Here is a 15988-nt window from a genome sequence, read left to right as displayed (position 1 = left end):
TCTGCAGGGCACCAAATGACAGCAGCACCAGGTACTGAATGTGAATTAGAAACCTGTCACATCCTGATCCACCTGCTTATGCAATAGAGCTGAAAGGTATTTTGACATTTTAGTATGAACAGTACTAGTAGAAACAGGAAGCTTCAAGACTATTATTTTTATGACACACCAATAGCTAAAGACTGCTGTATTTGATAGGATGATACCTGAAGCAGTATAAAAACCAAAACGTGCAACAGACCAGTAAAGCAGTACAATCCTGTAGCAACTGGTGATCCTACAGGAAAGCACTGTGCAATTTGGGCAGAACAGCTTGTGTGACTTGGTTCCTACTGAAGAGCAGGGCTCTCTGGAGAGTCTGAAGTTGTTGACTGAATAGTCCCCTGAAACCGATCCAGAGCAATTAAGCCCAGAATGAAAGCACAGAGCAGACCCTCCATAGTTTCACACAGGGCTCTTGTGGGTACATAACAGCCGCCCTTCCACGAGAAGTGATCCATTACACGTTATGTATGCTGCTCCCCATTAGATGGCAGGGAGCCCACGTGGCAGCAGCATGCCCAAGTGAATTAACTAACCTCTGTAACAGGACACCATGAAGACAAACTGACCCAGTACAAGGTTGAAAGTATTTTCTATATGTTACATAGGTAACAGACTTAAATATTTAAAAACTGAAGGAAAGAAGAGTATCACACGGAAATAAAGCTTGAACATTCTATAAACTCAGGTAATCCTAAATTTAAACCTTATACACTACCTGTTATTACTTGAAATTAATAATCCCACTCAGAAACGTGGTGTAGATGCTAGCGTGCTTCAAATCATTACGCAAAAGTCTCACATACATGGCAGAGTTGAGCTTTTTACCAGTGTGGTTTTATCTTAGTAGTTGTTAACTATTATGTACATGGCTGTCTAGGCATGTACAAGCTGGATGCTGTGTTCTACAAGGATGGAACAACCTGTGAGACTCCACAGAGTATTTTGAGCTTCCCACAGAGCTACAGCAAGAATTTTCAAACCTGCAAAGTGACCATCAAAGCCAGTGGAACTCTGCCGGAGTTTTTCAGGTGGTGGGATACTATGCATAGAAGATCTAATAGTACAGTTGCAAAGTATAACAGCAGGAACTAGATAGCTAAAACCACTCCAATATTATAGGGTGGGTTTGCAAACACTGATGTAGCACTGCCATGTTTCATTCTGATACTTTTCTTCAACTTCAGGTTTAGCATAATAGAAAAGCTCCTGATATTCCAACTTACGCTATTCTTGCAGATTTATTACTTGATAGGTAATAACCACCAGAGTATACATACACATCCCTGGCTCACCTGAGGTTGACACCTCCAGAAGTAACAGAATTCAGCTGAAGCACCCACTCTGTTGTGCTGCAAAAACCCAACTATTGTCTTCTCAAGGTTTGACCTTTTCATGGTAGTCATGTGAAAACTTATAGAAGTGTATCAAATAGGGTGTCAAATCTGAAAGATTTAGACTGAGATAAGAAATCAACTGGCACTACAATTAAGCTTCTGTTCAGCTTATCGTTGGTATCGTTTAAAAAGATTGCTGAAGTTTTAACCTCTAATTTTCACCAAACTCAGAAAGTTCCCTTCCGAATTCCTATACAACAACTAGCAAGCATATGATATTAAATAAAACAGCAGCACAGTGAGTGAACATACAGAAACAAAATACTTGGGTTACATAAAGAAACATCAAGCCCATTAACCTAGCAAAGTCTGGGCTGGTCTCCGCATTTCTCACACTCCCAACTGTGATGCTGTGTATTTTAAGGACATATCCATGTTGAGCATAAGGGAAGACCACAATAAACCCCAACATTTTGATGTGCTCTATATGATTTTTATACGTTGCCTTCTTCTGCGATGATTTTGCAGACAGAAGGTCACTATGGGAGGAAACATTCATTTTGAAAACTTCACACCACCCCACTAAACTGCAGATATTATTTTTAGTTCTCCCTAGCAGTAAGCAGACAGGGAATCCAAGGCGCAGTGCCAGGATGTAAACCCACTCCTTCTGAGCTGGCTTTAATCCTGTTGCCTTGCTCCCACTCTGCTCCCATGTCTAGGTCAGCAAATTTCCTCAAGGCTAAATCTGAATACATGCACACATATGCCATGGATAATCTGGGTACGTTTCTTCATGAATAATTCAGATAACAGTATAATGTACTGCTCCTACTGAAAGGCCCCTTGATTTTCTCTTTTGGCAAGGTTTGCCCAAAAAAAGTGCTACTGAAAAGTAGCCAACATCTTGCCTCTATATATAATGTAGTTGGTGTACAAAGAAAAGTGGATCCTCTCCACAAACTGTTCTGTACTACTCAAGCTTGCAATCCTGCTGCACAGAAAATTAGGGGACTTTCATTGAGTACAACCACAAAGTCAGGCCAGAATTTTCTACAAAAGGGATACTTGTTTAAAATCTCTCTCCATAAAAAACAGAGTGTTGTACACAAGCCTAAAGCAAATGTTATGGGAAGAGCAGTATTTTCCATAGAAAGCTCTCTCCTAACAAATGCTATGGGATTTGCACATTAAAGCAACATTTCAGCATCTTAAATTATGGTTCTGTTTTGTTTTAATGTGTAGTTACAATAGCTTGTTTGGCAATCTGCATCCTAAACTGCTCAGACTGACACAAAAGTACCATGACACTGATGGTAATTTGGTGCTCAGTGTGGCAGCAGGTTGTACAAACAATCCTTTCTCTTTTTAATCTGCACATTAGTGGGAATTCATTGTTTCACCTTAGACTACTGAAGCTGTAATTTTGCACGCTGTGACAGAGAGGAATCACAGAGCTCAGTGCGTGTACTGCAGCCTGCTGCAGACATCAACCTGAAGGTCATACACCAGCTTTTGGCACAGGATTTAGCTGGAGTTTATGTGCTGCTTTGTTTCTGCCCTTCCAGCCAAGCAGCCCTAAAGAAAGCAACTTGCTCTCCTCTGGCAAATACGGCTCTGTTAAATATGTACTACCCTACTTCTATTTTTATTTAGAAATCCTAGTGGAACTTGAGATCAAGTTGTTAGGAATAATCAAGCCAAAGCAAATACAAACTATGAGAAGGCATATAAAAATACGTTTCAACAAGTTAGCATTGCACGTCCTACTCTTTCACTGCTCTGTTACTGAGTATTTACTCTAGTTCTGAAATACCCAAGAGCCCAGATCACTCCCAAAGTTCCTGGGACACTGGTCTTTTTCTCTCTATTATTTTCTTTTTTAATGAACAGGAAACCCGTATCGGCCTCAGAGAGTGCATGAAATATATTGAGCATCAGCATCCTAAAAAATAAAATATTTATTAATGTTCCTAGAAAAAACAAAATTGTGAACAGTGCGGAAGGCAGTCGCTGCTGTGCCCCAGAGGATAATATTCTGACTTTCCACAATATGTTTCTTCAATGCCTCATGGATCTCTAAACAGCACTGTGCAGATCTACACGTTCTTGCCAAGAGTAAAGAAATAAAACATAACCCCAGTCATTTTAACAAAGAAAGTTACTTGTCAAGGTTTATCAACATGCAAAAATGAATTTTATGGCTGAAATACACCTCAAAGTTAGTTGTAATGGGAGGAGGAAAACCACAGAGCCAGGGATGGTTGAGTTAGGAAAAAGCCACATTTCTATGATACTGATTTTATCTTATCTAATAGCTTCTACAAGTCTTGCATACAGGCTTTGAACAAGGATCTCTCTTGTGTTTGCATTTTAAGTTAATGTAATCCTTCAGCAAAGTGCCACGTGTCCAATACTGTAGAATCCTACCCATCTTCACTGGTTCCAGAGATGCAGAACAAGAAAAACCTTACCATTCTGCTCTTCCAGATTTCCAGAAAAGATCATAAAAGCCTACCTAATTCTGAAGAGATAAAATGATAAAGGACATTATGGCTTCCATGAGAAAGCAACCAAATTTGACTGGAGATGAGGACAACTCACTATTACAAACAAGTTATAAAGTGAGGAAACATGGTTTAGTAGATACAATTCCTCTGAAGCATTGAGCGGTGTTTCTCAAGGGCAGTGCCTCAACTGAAGTATTTTGCCTTTCTTGCAAATAAACCAAACTGGAATACATCTATGTAACTGCTTATTGGTTCATGACATCTTTCAGAGGCTCTGAACTGAAAAATTTAAGATGCATTATACTACATGTGAACTTCCTATACGCCATCTACTCCATCTGAACAGTCTTCATGGCATGACAGACTCTGAAGAACATGCTGGAGGTTTTTGTTCAGTTGACTTAAGTAACTAAAACCACGTGCGAGGACAGAAAAGCCATGTTTAAGCACTGTGGCTGAGCCAACACTCAAAATTTCACCTTGGGATGGTGAAATGACACCTCAAGGCCCCGCTGCTGCCATGGTTTATCTTCCTTGCCCAGAGACTGCCTGCTCAGGGAGCAGCAGAAATCCCAGCAGCATCATCCTCTCCAGAAGTGGACCAACTAATTAACTTCACATTGGAAGACCTAATTCCCTGCAGCAGGGATGGGGAGGACTAAGCAGCCAATTTCACTTAAGAGAGGGATGGATTTAATCAGGCTTCACTTCCAACAGCAGGACATAAGGCTGTTCATTTCAAGTGGTATGGCAGAGGCACAGTGGAGAAGCAAGAGGCTACAGAATACAGCTTCATAAAATGGCAGGTTTTGTGCTGGTGAAGCACAACTCTACTCAGAATGAAGACTAGCTAAATTTTTCAATATATATACTTAACTTGTATAAAAATGTAGAAATGAAGATGCTAACATATGAGCTACAATGAGCCCTTTGGGGTGAACGCATGTGTTTCTGTTTGCTTGGGTGGGAGAAATGCTGTGTCCTTTTCCCTGCAGTCCTAAATATATTACTAGAACTAATCCTCTACAGCACAAACAGGCTTACCCCTGACCAGCGCCGAGAGGAAGATTGAATTACCACAGTGCTTTCAGACCTACAAGACTGCCAAGAACGTTTATTTGCCTACCTCCCCGAGTTACCAGTTGTCACCTAACTAATACACCTGAGGGAGACAAAATCAACCCCTCCAAACAAACAAAGAACAAACCAACAAACTATGTTAATGGATGAAAACATGCATATCCAAAATGGATGCGTGTTCTCCGGTACACAAAACATCACAGAAAGGGGGGTCACTTAGTTCATGCATCCCTGAGGTAAGCACTTCCACGCTTTGTGCTTTCACCCTGCCCTCTGACATCCAGTATTGTCTTTTTACACTTTGAAGACCTCTTCAGGGCAAATACAGCTGTTCATGACATGATTGTACCCTATCTTTCATTAGTAATGTCCTGCTTTATTTTGGAACCCATGGTTTTGTATGGCCTTACTCTACCTACTTGTGTCAGAACGTTAAGGTGGTAAGACAATATATTACATTCTGCACGGAACAGAATAGCACAAATCCTGTATATGAATTAAGTCACTTTACTTTTTGCTTTAAGCTTGCTTTCCAGCTGCCCTCAAACACCACATTATTTAATACAAGACTTACAGTGGGTCTGTCTTTTTACCCAGCCATCTCCTTGAGCACTCCAGAGGTGCCTCAGATATACAGAATGTGAAGGCAGATGATGCCACAGTTCACATATGGGACAAATGATAAAAGCCACATGGAAATAAACTCTTCCTTTTTCTTGTCTCTGAACTTGAAATAGTAACTGAAACCGCAAAGGAAACTAAACCAGGTGGCAGAGGACAGTTGGTGCCACGAGGGGACCATGCCAACACTGCTGAAAATTCTGCATGACCTACAGCCTGGACAGCAAACTCCGTGATCGGTCTGTGAAGTTCACTGAGTGTCTGGATTTTACTTTGGAGACTTCGCCTTGGAGAAACTAAAGATGCTCAGGGAGTTCCAGGTAAATGGGGAAGATGGATGGAAGAGATGTAAGGAAGGCGAGCTGTGCACATCAAATGCTATACCAAGCTCTGGCAAAAAGCAGAGATTGGTAGGAGTCAGCCACACTACTGTTCTGCAGTGGCTACTTAGAAAATGAATCCTTTTTTAGCATTCATCTCAATAAACACTACCTTCAAGCATTTTGGTCCAACATTTTTACCATCTCTAATTTTACCATCTCCCTGTTACCAAGACATAAATAAGCTTGCCAAACCTTTTGGAAGTCAGTTTTTTATCTAATTATTTTTAAAATGAACTGCCTCTATATTTTAAAAATCTTTAAATTTAAAATTTAAAAATACTTAAAAATAAAAATAGGACAAAAACATAGAAACACATAATCAGAAGAGGAGCCCTGATTTGGTGTGCACAGATGCATACAATCTCCTTTCTTTCAATAAAATATCCCTATTATCTGGTCACTGTGTTACCTACAGCCACTGTGAGCTTACATCATTTCATATACTTATCATTCTATATTTTATTTCGCCTTTCTGCAAATACAGTCCTCTATAACGTGTCTTCTACACCTCAAATAATGGGGTGGTTTTCAGGAACTGCAAAAGGAAAAATGAATGAAGTCTTTCTACAAAAACAGCAGGTAAGAGTATTTAAAGCTATTCCTTTTCCTCTCCTAAACATTAACCAGGGATAAAGAGGCTTCATACCACCATCTGCAAACAGTTAATTTTAATATTATTTCTTCTGTTTGGGATATGAAAGAAAATTATTATGGACAAGATGTTCAAAACTGGAACTTCAGGACAGCTTTGCAAGCCTGAAACAACATGCACTCTCATTTTCAGAAAAGAAGTGCTGAATCAATCACTAAGGAAAATGAAAATGAAACACAAAGCTAATTTTACTTTCATTTCCCAAACCTGTCAAAAACTGTTACAGAGAAAAAAAAGAGTGCAAGACGCTTCATGTAAGGCTGTATAGCCCATGCCCACGTAGGCTGGAGATAATGAGGCTGCTCACCAAACAATTCTGCATTCATTGCAAGCCTTTAGCATCCACTCTTTGAGTCATTGTTTCTCAGGCCATGAATGAATCTGACCCACACAAACAATTTTTCTTTTGGTCTCTCCAAGACTTGTTTTCTTGATAAATCTGGGACAACCTGTCTTTTTCATGGAAAACAGCGTTACCCCTTCCTCTGCAATCAGTGTGCGCTCAAGTCTATCTAGCAACCAAACTGTGAAGTTCTCCCACTTCCTGCAGAATCCTTCAAAACCCAGAGCCCACCTTTTTTATCACATATGTTGTATCTATTCAAAATGCAGCTTATCGGATGACTCAACCTGTGCAATATTTTAGCACAAACTGAAACGATGCTGTACATATATTTACTCACGCCAAAACTTTGCTGCCATTTAACTCATGCTCCTGACACATAAAAATGAAAGCACAAAAGAAATATGAATGTAAAGTTCATAAATATTCCTCTTCAAATGTTTCTAACTTACATTCTTCAATAAGAAGCCTTACAGAAAAAGGTATTATTACAGTATAAAAGCCTCCTTTGAATAGCTAAAATGAAACATTTTGTACCGATGCCTTGTTTCTCAGAATAAACTTACGGCCTTGCTTTACTGAAATACATTATTTAACAGACAGTTACCACACTCTTGGAACAAACAAACGTTTTTGACTTTCAGCCCCTGTAGCAATGACAGAGCAGGGATCTGGGTTACAAACAGGCTGCCTCCAGGGCTCTTGTCTCTGAGGTTCATCTGCTTCTCTAGCTCTTATCACAGCTTTACGTTGTCTGCAAAATACTCCCCTATTTGGTTGTGGTGGTCTAAACTTTCGGAAGGGGAAAGAGTTGACAAGGCATTTAGTTTTGCAGTTGGATATAAGGAAGAAACTATTTACTATGAGAGTGGTGAGACACTGGAACAGGTTGCCCAAAGAAGTTGTAGATGCCCCATCATTGGGAGTATTCAAAGTCAGGCTGGACAGGGCTTCAAGCAACCTGGTCTAGTGGAAGGTGTCCCCACCCATGACAGGGGGCTGGAACTAGATGGTCTTTAAGGTCCTTTCCAACCCAAACCATTCTATGATTCTATGATATGATTCCTGCTTTGCCTTGAAACAGCCTAGTCCTCCCAACACACGGCTGCAGCAGAATGTCGCAGCTACAGATTATAAACACAAGAGCTAAACCCTACTCAGGTCTGAGCACAAAACCACTGTTCTTTCACAGCCAGTTGGGCTTCATTTTGAAACCCCCTAACAATATACTTGGATCATTGCTTATCAGATTTCTAAAAGAAATACAAAATGCAGAAAGTAAGTTCTTGCTTAACCAGAGAAGACAACAATCTTCACTAATACAAATCAATTACAGTATAATTAGATTTTGAATGCCAGTTCAGAACAAAAAAAAAAAAAACAAAAATAAATCCCCAAAACAGGTTTATTCATATTTCAATAAGAAAACTCACAATCTGAACTAGCATAATAATTAAATAAAACAAAAAGTGCAAAAAGAGAACAGACCATAAGCCTCTCCCCCCGAGAACAGGCAACTCAAGGCAATTGTCAAACGGCATTGATTTGTTTCACACAATTAAAATCTGCTTAACAGAATAAAATCAGCATTTCATGGTCGAAAGGGCAATTCTTGGTGGCTGGGAGAAGGGTATGCCTGCTATGTTTATAAACTCTAACTTCTGGTTTAAATAAATAAATCTGTTCCTGGCGTTGTGAAGAAAATCTGCCAAATATAAAATAAGACAACACGGTCATCTAATTTCTACAGACAGACTCCGTGCATCCTAAATAATTCTTGAATAACAGCAATAAAAACTAACAAATCTCTGGCTGTTATTCAGAACTAAACAGTCAACTACCCTCATCCACTTCAGCTGGCTGCTGCTAGGAAAAGTTACAAGCAGCTGCGAACACAGTAATAACTGGGGAGCAAGGGGGAAAGTCAGGATCTTCGGCTCCTGTCCTCACCAGTTAGATGGCTCCAGATGTTTTCTCTCCTCTTGTAATTAAATGGCAAAAGAAAGAGACACCCCACCCCCCCAATAAAAGGAACTGATCATCCACCCCCATGCAGACAGCTGAGCTCTCTGAGACACCATGCCAAAGTCTACTCCAGAACACAAGTCGAGCCACCAGCTCCTACTTTTCAGCTCTGCTTAGAATTTGCAGGCTTTCAAATAAGGGTGTTTTGTACCACCTCACATTCTCACCTTTTATTCAATCACGACAAACCATTTTCAAAGATGTGATCTTCCCACTTGGTGTTACCAAAGCACATACCGCATGGGGTTTTATTGGTCATCTGGTAAAGAGATTTGCAGGGCCTGTCAAAAAGTATTGTCTTTTTCTGCAAATAACAGCCCCGTTTGTGGTCACAGTGAATGCACGTGTATTGCTGCTGGTGAACAAAGCAACGGGCCCAAAGCCAAAATTCTCATTCTCACCTACATTGTTTTTTGAACTACTGCACAAGCATTAATCTCTTGGAAGTCAATTATTACCCTTTCACTTTCATAAATTACATCCTCTATTAAAATCACGCTAGCTGTCTTCCAACTTGACCAGAGGACATCTCACACACCCTTCCTTCATTCCAGAGTGACTTAGTGTGGTGCTGAGCTTAATACTGCCAAGAGGGTTAACACCGTAACACTTTGCACCGTTAACACCGTAACTGCTTTGCAGTCATCTCTGGCTAGTCTGAAATCACTGTAACTTCTGGAATGGCTATCTGACCCTTCCCTTTCTTCACCACTCATTGCTACCTTGTGCCTCCAACCTACCTGTCTTGGTGTAAATGGTATTAGGGCTGCATAGTAAAGCAAACAAGGGAAGTGGCTTGGAACTAATCCAGCAAAGGAGAGGGAAAAGCAAGTTTAATGCCAGTCAGTTCCCTGATCCTGTTTGCTGTGTGGCTGCACAGTTGTGCTGCCACAAGGACAAAGCTGAGAGGAAGGAACGAGCGAGGGGTCGAGGCTGGAAGAGAACAGGATCACTTCTCTCAGTAGTGGTTCCAACTGACATTGGCTGGAAATGGCTATGGCTTAAGATGGAAAATGAGGTTGTCTTAAAATAACAGCTGTGAAAAATACTTTCTAAAATAATATGCACCACAAAGCTCACATAACCAACACAGAACACAAGCACGTATTTGAAGATCTTGAAAGTGTGTAACAACAGCAGCTACTTTATAATAAACAGTGAAAAGCTGCAGAAGACTGTCAGAGCTAGCAACCTGCAGCCCAATTTCATCCATTCAGGACTAGGCTTAAGCACAGATCAACAACTACAGACCTGCAAAGACCTAGCCAACAACTGGTAACAAAACCCAGGAGGGGATAAAAACATTCCACCTTCTTTTCTTTTTGATACCTTAAAACACCTGCCTGTTAGTCAGATACTTGTGAATCACATCTCTAGCTGTGCATCTACTACCCTTATTGTATTTTTTTCCCCTGGAAATCAAGTGCTGAGCAACCCTTGTGCAAGGGACTCACTCTTTATTAATGATAATGAGGTTAGAAAAAATCTTGACAGACAAAATTTAGACTATCTTGTCAGAACAAGATCAGCATTTATAACAGGGAACCTGTTCACACCGATCACTTTCATAATAAAGTTCTATCTATAGTATTGGCTTGGTTTAATTCCATGCACACAAGGACGTTTTCCTCCACGAGGAAAGAAGGAATGACATATAGATAAAAGGGTCAGTCACAAAAAGCCTCCCAAATGTAAACATATACAGAATTTTGCATATTCACAACAGGGACCCTCTATCTTACAGCATGAGTTTGTCTCACAAACTCACGGTAACCGAGCAGACCTATCCCAGAAATAAATCTGATTCAGCATCTTCTGCCAACAGCAGGAGCCTTGGTTCCCTTCAGTCCATATGGCCAAACTGAAAGGACACTCTGGCTCCTCCCTTGCCAGACACAATCCCCTCCATTTCATGCTCCTTCTGCATGCTCTTTCCTGGCAGAGCCCGATAGGGGTAGCAGCTGCCAACCAGTTAAGCGCAGTTACCTCCACTCAGGATACTGCCTGCTCTATCTTTGACGATGGCTCAAGTCACAGCTATGTACACAATCTAAATCCTTCCTGTGTTATAATCTCTGGCAGTATGATGGCTCAAGTAAAAATTACTATACTGAGAACTTTTCAGTCATTTTCCTGATACTTCCTACCCTCTCCACAGAAGGAAAAGAAACAACTGGAGTAGATCTAGTCAGTCAGCTAAGTTGTTTCAGTAAAATCCAGCACTTTTAACAGGACACGTTTTTCCTGCATACACCTCTGTGAAAACTGGGGGGAAGGTGTCAACTTACTCAACCGAACGACTGTTACTGAAAGGCCTTTTTCTTGCTGTCACCATGCTAAATCCATGATCAAACCTGCTCTTCAAACTGCCATTGCTCACATACTCTATACTGGGAGGAGAAAGGAGTCTGCTGCACATCTGACACGTGAGCCAAAGCCTGTTAGGCAGTCGCGAAAATGCAGTCTTAGGTCTTTTTTTCCAGTTGGCACTTTATCAACAATGTCTCCACCCAAACCTAGGATTGTTTGTAGCACTACTAAGTGGGCCTGAGCAGGGCCAGGTGTCCTTAGCATGACCTGTGAGCAGGACACGGACCACTGGCCAAACCCGATGGTTTCCCCACCACTAGGGTCTGCGTAAAAGCACAAGCCTCCTCACCACTCTATTTCTTCCCAACACTTAACACCACCGTAAGGGCGTTTTACTATGAATTCTGCAGTCTGCTCAGTGAGCAGACTGCGTGCTTGCCACCGAGCTGCTGCAAGATTCCAGACCTCCCCGCGGAAAGACTAGGGATAAAGAGCTCCCAGTGCACCCGCGTTTCGCAGGGTCTGGTCCCCCCGACCTGGCAGGGGCTGGCCCAGCACCCCAAGGCAACTTGGGACCGTGTGTCCCCTCCTCCTTGCTCCAACGCCCGGCTGCCGTCCGAGCAGCCCGGCCCAACACAGTGCAGGTGCAGCCCCGATAGAGCCACCCCGGGAGAGCCCCGCGGGCAGAGACGGGCTCCCCGCGCCCCGCGGATACGGTCCCGCAGCTGCCCGCAAGCGCTGCCCTGCTGCGTCCGAGCACTCCAACCCCTCCGCGGCTGCAGGCGAAAGGCAAGAGAAGGAAAGCGGAGGAAACTCGGTCAGAGCCCCCTCCCCGTGCCCCCGCCGCCACTCGCCTGGTTGGGGTCGGTGGCCCTGAAGACGTGGCAGGTCATGGGGGAGTCGGGGTTGTCGGGCTGCGCCTTGATCAGGTAGGCGAAGTAGGTGAGGTCGTGGCTGTTGTGGATGAAGCGGACGATGTGCTGCGCCTTGTGCTCGAAGATGAAGACGGCGGGAGCGGGGCTGGCGGGGCAGCCGGTGCCAGCGGGGCGGCCGGGGCTGGCGGGTCCGGCGGGCACGCAGCGGAGCGTAGGGGAGCCCAGCAGCAGCAGCACCTCGCGGGCCGGCACCCCACTGCCGAGCGCACCGCCGGGCTCCTGTCGCTGCCCGCGGCGGCGGATCTCCGCCATCAGCCAGGGCAGCATGGGCTGCGTGGTCCGCCTGTCCAGGCACGACGAGCCCACGTACCACAGCCTGAAGCGCTTCTCCCCTGGCTGCACAGGCTGCGGATTGGGCTCGGGCTCCTGCTCCGGCTCGGGCTCCGGCTCCAGCGGGTGGGAGAGCGGCTCTCCCTCCCCTCGCTTCTCCATGGTGGGCTCCCGGGGTGAGGAGCGCGCTGCTCTGCGGCCGCCTTCCCCCGGCGCCAGGTGCAGCTGGCGGGGCCTGCGCTCGGCCGGGGCCGCCGCTAAAAGTGCACCCCGGCCGGCGCGTCCCCGGAGCCGCGCCGCCTCCCTGCCGACCGACCCCAAGGGGCGGGGAAGGACGGACGAGTCACCCCCCTCTCGTCCTCAACGCCCCGGGGAGGAGCGGGCAGGCTACGCCCCGAGCGGGCTCCGCGGCCAGGCCACCGCTAACCGAGGGGCGGCTCGGCACCGCTCCGGGCTCCCAACAGAAATACAGCGTGGCCTGCGCTGCCCAGGCTGCTGCCGGTCCCGCCGCTCCCGGGGCTTGGGGGGCTGGTCTCTCCCTGCGCCCCACGACGTGACCGGAGGAGGAGGAGAAGGAAGGTCGCCGAGCGGCAGAGGGAAGGAGGTGGGGAAGCCACCGGAGCCGCCCCCCGGCCCGTTTGTAACAGCTCCCCAGGGATTTCTGAGTTGGTTCTCATTTGGTGAGGTGCCCCCCGCCTGGCTCTGGTCCCGCCGCTACCTCTCCTCCCTTCGGCTTCTCCCCTGGGGGCTAACCAGCCGTGCCGCAAACGTGTGGAGGTACTGCCAGGGATGCAGTTACAGCAGCGCCTTCCTGCCGAGTCACCGTCAAAACAGAGTTTAATAAAGCCTGATTTTTATTCGCCCCCCCCCCCCCCCCGGTTTCTTTTTCCTGCTTCAGTTTTCAGTTGCGGTTTGTGTTGGGTTTTTTTCCTCGCTATCGCGATAACATTTCTTGACAACGAATAATCCGCCACCTACTGTAGATGCTAGTAACTAGCTTCCTCTACCTGAGAAAGTAGCTGGGCAAGGCTTTTCCCACTCATACAGCATCCGTATCCATTTTGCAACTGTCCGGTTTGGTGACTGTCCTTGTGTTTACATCTGTAGCAACAGCGGTGGTAATTCCCAGTAACATGCTATTATGTGAACCCGGATTTATCCTGGCGTAGGGAAAGAAGAAAAAGGTCTGCAGTTTGAGCTGAGGAGCTATGCGGTGTAACACGGCCACTTGCTAGATTTGGGCAGGGAGGGATCATATAGCACAGCAGGTATCAACCCGCAGTAGTCTGAACTGACATAAACCCTGTCATCAATATTTTAATAGTGTTACAAGCAACTATCCTCATTTCCTGAGCAAAGTGTTTTGCTCTTCTTTTTCCCAGTTCAATCATCTGGTCTATGCATTTTGGTTATCAGTTGTAATCTTCAGTTTTCATGTTCTGACTTGGAAAGGCCTCAAACACACCTCCTCCCACAGCACTCTATGATGATCCGTTCTTAGAATGGGGCAGCTAACACAGGAAGTCACACGTAGGCTGGACACCAGCTTTAATATTTGCTACAACTATACAAGTCAAAGTCAGAATGCAGTTGCTTTCCCAAGCTGTTTTCAGCCACTTTTAACACCTGAACTGCATTGTTGTACGGTAGATAATACAACTGGGGTAGTCAAAATAATAAAGGCCAGTTTGTTGGGATTTTTTTATAATAAATCTAAAAGTTTCTCATCCCTCAGTCTGCACAGTGAGCATTAACCCTTTAAGCTGGGAACATTACTTGACATTTTGCACCCTGGCACTGTAGCACTGGCACCAGTTCAATGCTGCAATGGACTGCTCGTTTTCTGCCAGTTCAGTTCTGCGAGCTGCCTCTCATTGAACTGACAGCACTCAACACAGATACCGCTGCTGGCATGAAGGAAGCAGGTGAAAAGGGCAGCGAGACTGCTCACTGCTTTTGGGAACGGTTGGTTAGATGATTCATCCGGAGCGTGAAGCTTAAATTCAGTCACTTGAGTGCAAAGACTGATGTAAACTACCAGGGAAATGAACTGAACACTGGGCTTGCACTAAAGCAGCAGCAAAAACCCCTCAGACGTTCTGTTGTGATGATTTTAGATGGGCTGATCATGAAATGGCTCTAACGAAGCAGCCTAAGGGGGAGGCTGCAATATCCTGAATTGCTTCAGCTACTTACAAATGCCCTCTCAGAGACTATTAGATCATGTTGTATTATGTTTTATACCACCTACCAAAACCAGCACCGTTTTTAGGTGCTGTGGCAATACAAATAATAAATAATAATCATGAAATGTGAAGGCATTCATGTGAACACATTTTTTAAAATACCAAAAAGAGGCTGAAACTCATAGAATCATAGAGTGGTTTGGGCTGGAAGAGACCTTAAAGATCATATAGTTTCAACTCCCCTGCCATGGGCAGGAACACCTTCCACTAGACCAGGTTACTCAAAGCTCCATTAATTCTTTTAAGCAACCACAGACCCACTGATGTTCTCACATTGTTCAAGGGGAACAAGAAGCCTTCACTTGAAGGTGCTACAGAGCTCTGTTTTCAGATGCTAAGGATGCACTTCAACTTTTGAAAATTATTTTAGCGGGTAGAAATGCAAGGAACGAAGGGTGTTAAATGAATCTGAAATTCTTACATTGTCACTCTTGTGCCAGTTACATAAAGCTGTTTGGTTTCTCCACCAGTTGGGTGATTTGTTTAATATGGTATGAGATCTGGATATTTTGACCTCATCACTCTTTATACAAATCTCTTGTAAGACAAAATTAATCCATATGAACTCTACCACTAATATTTTAACCACCTTCAAAATCAAATTCTCAGATGTTAATCCAAAGTTACTCTTCTTGCTTCAGCTTTTTATGCCTCTCTGAACCAATTCTGCATAGTAATCCTTCTTAGCTGTCCATTATCTTTATCCACTTACTTCATCATTTCTTTCTTATCCTTTAATCTGCCTACCACCTTTTATCCCCCCATCTCATTAATACTGCTTCATTAGAAACTCAGTCCTTTAGTCAGAGAATTTTCTTCTTGATTGGTCCCCTTTTCCCACTTCTTTTCAGTTGTAAGATTTCATGCATCTTTAACTTAAAACTTCCTAATTTCTCTCATATTGAGCACAGTATTCTTTTGCCTGTGACCTCTAACATGCTTCCCGTGCTATTTCTCCCCTAATGTTGAAAAATATAATGGTAACAAAAATATCCTCTAATTCTTTGCACAGTATAGTTAGGAATTAGCCTGAACTATATAATCCTAATAACTCACGTTAATGGGAAGCAGAAACTTTGGGATAGAGAAGGAAGCAACTTTCCATAGCCCTTATCCAGACAGCTTTGAAAATACATGCCCGTTCTTGATGAAAGAGTGGTTTCTCTCCAGGTCATCCCAAACAGAAGTATAAATGCAGCACCCATGCAGAGACATGACAGACAAAGCCCCTGAT

The 15988-nt window shown here is 44.0% G+C and overlaps 1 protein-coding gene across 2 annotated transcripts in view; it reads right to left on the bottom strand.

Moving 5' to 3' along the window:
• The window catches only part of TBC1D4 (TBC1 domain family member 4), a 104093-nt gene extending 91223 nt beyond the window's left edge, over positions 1–12870 (bottom strand). Inside the window, exon 1 of one of the 2 annotated variants that reach the window (XM_065678107.1) lies at positions 12158–12870. In XM_065678107.1, coding sequence (XP_065534179.1) covers positions 12158–12670 — 513 coding nt within the window. In that variant the 5' untranslated portion in view covers positions 12671–12870. The remainder of the gene's footprint in view (positions 1–12157) is intronic. The other variant, XM_065678109.1, reaches the window with a different exon arrangement.
• Between the last annotated feature and the right edge of the window lie 3118 nt (positions 12871–15988).

This window comes from Lathamus discolor, chromosome 4 (assembly GCF_037157495.1).
Source record: "Lathamus discolor isolate bLatDis1 chromosome 4, bLatDis1.hap1, whole genome shotgun sequence".
Classification (NCBI taxonomy): domain Eukaryota; kingdom Metazoa; phylum Chordata; class Aves; order Psittaciformes; family Psittacidae; genus Lathamus; species Lathamus discolor.
This window is presented reverse-complemented; position numbering and strand designations above follow the sequence as displayed.